Source organism: Megascapheus bottae, chromosome 13, assembly GCF_031878675.1.
Source record: "Megascapheus bottae isolate mThoBot1 chromosome 13, mThoBot2.hap1, whole genome shotgun sequence".
NCBI classification, from domain to species: Eukaryota; Metazoa; Chordata; class Mammalia; order Rodentia; family Geomyidae; genus Megascapheus; species Megascapheus bottae.
Window position 1 is genome coordinate 32805402 of NC_143521.1, and position 6000 is coordinate 32811401.

The following is a 6000-nucleotide window of genomic DNA, read 5'->3' on the forward strand; positions in this document are numbered from 1 at the left end:
TTACACATAAACCCTCAGCCTAATTTTAATTATGTTCTAAAATCTAAGTTCCAGTGATTATAGAGATTCCCTTCTTGAATACTTGTTTGTTAAATACATCATTTGAAATATGTGAAAATCAATGTTAATAAATTCTTTAATTAAAAAAAAAGAAAATTAAAAAAAAATTTTTTCCATGGGAGCTGGGAGTTTGGCCTAATAGAGTGCTTGCCTAGCATGCACAAAGACCTGGGTTCAATTCCTTGGTACTACATACACAGAAAAAGCCAGAAGTGGTGCTATGGCTCAAGTGATCCAGTTCTAGCCTTAACGCCTATGGAGAGTGCTCAGGCCCCTAGTTCAAGCTCCAGGACTGGCAAGAAAAAAAAACCAACCTTTCCATGGTGCATTGACAGTCTTACCCTAACAGATGACCCTCTTTCCGTCTACTGAAAACGTTTTGCTTTCCTAATAAATTTTCCCGTCATCTTCACACACACACACAGAAGAAATTTCTGGGGTTTACTCTGCAGAAGAGAATGTTCAGAGTATATGGTGGGGAGGGTATCATCATGATCTTCTAATGTTTAAAGGGACCAGTCATGTGGAAAAAGCATTATATGTAGAAAAATATTGGAAACAGCATTGTTTGATTTATAGAACTGGTAATCTTAGCTCCATCATTTACTGTGTGTTATTTGAAAGTCAGACTAAGTTCCCTTAAGCAGAAAATAATATATACTTTATAAATGTACATAAATTAAACGCAAGCCGGGCTCTGGTGGTTCATGCCTGTAATCCTAACTACTCAGGAGGTTGAGATCTGAGGATCATTTCAAAGCTAGTACAGCACAAACATCTGTGAGATTCTTATCTCTAATTAACCACCAGAGAACCAGAAGTGGCTCAGTGGCTCAAGTGGCAGAGTGCTATCCTTGAGCTCAAAAGCTCAGGGATAGCATCCAGGCCCAGAGTTCAAACCCCACAACCGGGAAAAAAAAATTAGATGTAAATGCAAAAATACTTGTAAAATGCCAGGCGCAGTGGCTCACACCTGTAATCCTAGTTACTCAGGAGGCTGAGATCTGAGGATCAAGGTTCAAAGCCAGCCCCATCAATATACAAAGCCGGGAGACTCATCTCCAATTAATCACTAGAAAATGGGAAGTGGGGCTATGGCTCAAGGGTGGGATGGTAGCCTTGAGCTCAAGAGCTCAAGGACAGCACCTAGTCCCAGGGGTAGGGCAGTAGCCTTGAGCTGAAGAGCTCAGCACCCAGGCCCAGAATTCAAGCCCCATGACTCTCCCCCCACCAAAAGAAATATTTGTAAACTGCCTGGCACATCCTTATATACTATGATAAACAATAATGTTAGTTCCTTTCCCTAGATTTTTCTAAGTTACTCTAGAATCTTTTTTTTTGAAAGTGAGAGTTACAACCCATTCATGTGTATATGTGTTAGGGGAAGAGGAGGGAATGTCACGAAGACAAGTAGTATCATTTTTCCCTAATGAAATAAAATAGTAAAAATAGTGTATCATTTATAGCACAAAGTAACTACAGTTTTGTGAAACTTTGGTTTCAGTTACTCAGATACATGCATATACTAGTTATCAAATAAATTAAAAAATTCTTGTTACTTATGAATCTTTCTGCCACTAACATCCACAACCTTCAACTTATACCATGAATACATAATTTATCCAATTATAATTTATCTGACTTTTTGCCCTGGTGCTGAGAACGATACCTAGGACCTCATACAAACTAAGCAAGTACTCACCACTGACCAACAACTCTCTCAGCCTTTCAACATTTTTTTTTGGTCAGTCCTGGGGATTGTACTCTGTACCTGGGCATTGTCCCTGAGCCTTTGAGCTCAAGACTAGCGCTCTACCACTTGAACCACAGCGCTTTTTCTATGTATGTGGTACCAAGGAACACAACCCAAGGCTCCCTACACAATCACTCTACCACTTGGCTATGCTCCTGGCCCTATCAGCCCTTCAACTTTTAATGCACAAAAATATTTTCAGAAAAAAGCTTAAATCATATATAGTATTGAGATATGTACAAAGCTAGGCCAGTGCAGTGGCATTTTTTTTGATGGGGGAGGGGCAGTCCTGAGGCTTCAATTCAGAGCCCAGGTGCTGGGAGCAGAGTAATGCCATGTCTAATAACTTTCTGCTGAGACAAGGCAAGACAAGGGGCAGGGTACAAGACTTGATAACCATTGGTTACAAATGTGTTTTACTGCTTTATCACTCTCTCCTGAGACCCATAGTGAGGATATATTAGCTGGAGGGACTTCCTCAGGAGGGAGGTTGGGGAGAGAGACTCCTACCTTGAAGAACCTGCCTGATGCATCTGGGTGCAGGTAGTCAATGGCCCCTCACTAGGCTAGGCTTGTCCTGGTAGGGGCGTGTTCTCCTATCCCTCCTGCTGATGGAGAGGGACTGGGACGAAGGACCTTGACACCCAGGTGCTGTTCCTGAGCTTCTTCTTTCCCTAGACTTTTTTGAGTTTCTCTAGAATCTTCTTCAAAGTGAAGGTTAAAATCCATTCATGTGTATGTATGCGTGTGTTGGGGGCTGGGAGGGGGGAGGTGTCACAAAAACAGCTTACCAAGTAGTATAATTTTTTTCCAAAATGAAACAGGAAAATTATACTAGTGTATCAAGGCTGGTATTCTACTACTTGAGCCACAACACCACTTCTGGCTCCAGAGTAGTTTGTTGGAGACGAGTCTCATAGGTTTTCTGCCCAGGCTGGCTCTGAACCATGATCCTCACATCTCAACCTCCTTCAGCAGCTAGGATTATAGGAGCCACCCAGTGCCTGGCTTATATGACACATTCTTATAATCACAGCTACCGAGGAAGCAGTGATACCAAGTATCTCAGTTCAAGGCTAGTGAGGGCAAAATGTTAACAAGAGTCCATCTCAAAAAATAGCTAGGTGGAGTACATTCCTGTCATCCCAGCTACACAGGAAATATAAATAGCTAGCCCAGGAAAAATCCAAGACCATATTCCAAAAATTCCTAAAATCAAAAGGACTAGCTATAAGTGTGGCTCCACTGGCAGACAGCCTAAATATCAAGGGAGAAACCTTGAGTTCAAACCCTACTACTATCACCAAAAAGAATTTAAGAAAAAAATCAAGTCAGGTCAAAGAAGCAAGCAGTAATCTCATCTTGTTGAAATAAACTTCTGACACTTGTTTACTTTAACAAATTCTATGCTTAGAAACCAAAGTAGCCCAAGACTTAATCAGCTTCTCCAAGTGGATTCAATGTGTTCTAATAATACATAATCTAAAATGGGCTGATGAGTGAAGTTAATCCTTATTATTATGAGCATCATCATCATCACTTGGAAGAGACTTGTGATGGTATCTGAATGATTCTAGATTCGTTTCAAGTGTATACATGCCCAGAATTCCATTGGTAGGATGTGATTTCCCTTATTGTGAAAATGTCATTATTATAGTCAGTTCTAATAATACTTGGTTATCATATGGCAATAACATAAAGGTTTGATAGCATATTCTTGAGTACCTTTGTCATTCATCTTCCCAGCTAGGAGTTAGAAATAACTCCTTGTAATGCAGCCAGGCCCCAGTGGCTCACGCCTGCAACCTTAGTTACAGATTGCCATTCAAAGCCAGCCTTGGAGAAGAAAGACTATGAGACTCATCTCCAGTTAACTAGCAAAAAGCAAGAAGAGCTGTGGCTCAGTGGAGGAGTGCTAACTTTAAGCAAAAAAAAAAAAAAAAAAAAAAAGCTCAAGGACAGCACTTTGGCCCTGCCTTCAAGCCCCAGGACCAGAGGAAAGAAGAAAAACAAAAATCCCACATGTAGTTGCCACAGCATGAAATGTTGTCACACCCTACCTCAACTTCAATGCCATTTTGTTTCCTCCTTTAAGTTTCTCCCAAATACTTTAGACCTTATTTCTTGCCAGCTTCTGGGAATTGTCAGTCCTCCTTGTCTCATCAGTCTACCAACAATTCACTGCACACATCTTATCTTGTTTAACTTAACTCTCAGCATGACTATTACAGCCTTTCAACAAGCAACAACCTTTAGCATCTCAGGCTGCACTCATATAAGCACACTCAATATTCTTGATTTAAGAAACTAGGTTTAAAAGTAACAGTAGTTAGTCAGAGAATTTACTTTATGCCGGTTCCAGATGCAAAAGTATGAAATAGATTATTTTATTTAATCTTTGCAACTCTATAGAAGAACTCAAACTTGTTCTATCAAATAGAGAGGGGAAAAGTGAAGCTCAAAGTAGCTTTCCCAAGGTCATATGACCAGCGAATGGCAAAGCCAGGGCATGACCCAGGCAAAGCTCAAAAACACTTCAAAGTTCCAGGCCTGCAGTCTATGAAGGGCTTTGAGTTTGCTACCTCATAACTTTCCGTTTAAACGATGAGAAGGGATATTTGAGTTAAGTTTAAGAAGGCTGAATCAAGTAAAAGATAGTTTCCCACAGACATCTTTAAGTGGCAATAAAATGAAGAGGGCAAAAGTTTCCTTCCGTGTCGTTTTCCTATTAGTGAAAGTGATATCAAGGTATGAGTTACAAGTTCATCAAGAAATTTTTCAGACTTTTAAGGAGGACTCTATGTCCCTAGACGACATGGAAATGAAAGGTTTGATGACTATCACGTCACAGCTCTGGACATTGTCAGGCCCAATTCTTGCTTTAAGAAAAAAAGAGCGAGCTAGGGGCTCTTCACACAAAGCAACACCGTGCTCTGCCCTTTTCACACAAAGCGTCACCCCATCCCCCAAGGGGGAGCGCGCTGATTCACTCGGCCTCCCCTTACCAGAAATACACCCAACCTCACGCCCGGTCCAAAACACTGACCGCCCGCCGCACGGGACGAGAACGACTCGGGTCTGCCCTACCCACCTCCAGCTCAGGGTACCCGGTGACGAGATCTCATCCAGCAGAGCCCTCCCCAATATCCAAAACACCCACCCAAAGCCGGTATTTCACACAAAGGCTGGGCCCTCCCTACCAAGCGGCTTTCCATCTCTGACTCCTCTAGGCGAACAGACCGTCCGAAGCTGTGTCAACTACAGGACACCCTCCCCCACCTCAACTAGCACCCACAGGGTCCCGGAGCCCCCAAGGAACTAGCGCTGTGCCCCTTTCCCTGTGCCCGCCCGGCAGCCCCAACTCCAGCCGTATTCCCGCAGTCAGAGCGAGAAACGCCACGGAGTCCCGCTATCCGAGAGACCACCCGGCCACACAAAGCGCGGCGACGGAGCGGGGGCGACCCCGGCCCGCTGCTCCTCGGCCCCCGGCCCGGCGCCCCGCGCTCGCTCACCAGCTCTCCTCCTCCTCCTCCCAGCCTGACAGGCGCTCCAACTCGTCGGGCCTCAGCGGCTCCACCTCGTCCAGCAAGCCGCCCTCGCCCGCCGCCAGCAAGCAGGTGACGTCCCGCGGTTCCTCGCTGCTCGTCCGCCGGAGGCCGGACCCGGCCCCGCCGCCGGACTTAACGCTGAGGCCCAAGGGGAAGCCTCGAGGGGACGCGGCGCCGGAGCCCGGAGCGGACGCCCCGGCCCGCAGCGGGCTGCCCGGGCCCAGCGGGCCTGCGCCCTGCACCGCGCCCGAGCGGCTCCGCAGCTGCTCGTTCTGTTTCTCCAGCTTCTTTACCAGTTCCTGCAGCTTCCGCACCTCCTGGTCGGCGTTCACGTTGGAGTTAACGTCCTCCATCCTGGCCCCGCCGCCCGCCACCCGCGGGGACTCACAGCGCCCGGGAAAGACGCGGAGGAGCGAGGCGTCGCCACCGCCGCCGCCGCCACCGCCGCCACCACCGCCGCCGCCGCCGCCGCTCACTCTAGCCGAGGCGCCCGCATAGGGCTGGGCCAGGCCCCACCGCCAGGGTCCCCCCGGCTCGGGTTCCGAAGCGCCGCTGGCCCCAGCCGAGCCGCCTCATCTGCGCCGGCTCCGGGATTGGGGGAGGCGGCGCCAATATCCGGCCTCCGCCGCCATCTTCCCT

General features: G+C 46.8%; 1 protein-coding gene across 2 annotated transcripts in view; it reads right to left on the reverse strand.

The window, feature by feature from the left end:
* The window catches only part of Slain2 (SLAIN family member 2), a 49356-nt gene extending 43565 nt beyond the window's left edge, over positions 1 to 5791 (reverse strand). For both annotated transcript variants that reach the window (XM_090343629.1, XM_090343628.1), the window contains exon 1: positions 5326 to 5791. In XM_090343629.1, the coding sequence (XP_090199755.1) occupies positions 5326 to 5714 (389 nt within the window). In that variant the 5' untranslated portion in view covers positions 5715 to 5791. The remainder of the gene's footprint in view (positions 1 to 5325) is intronic.
* Positions 5792 to 6000: the final 209 nt, after the last annotated feature.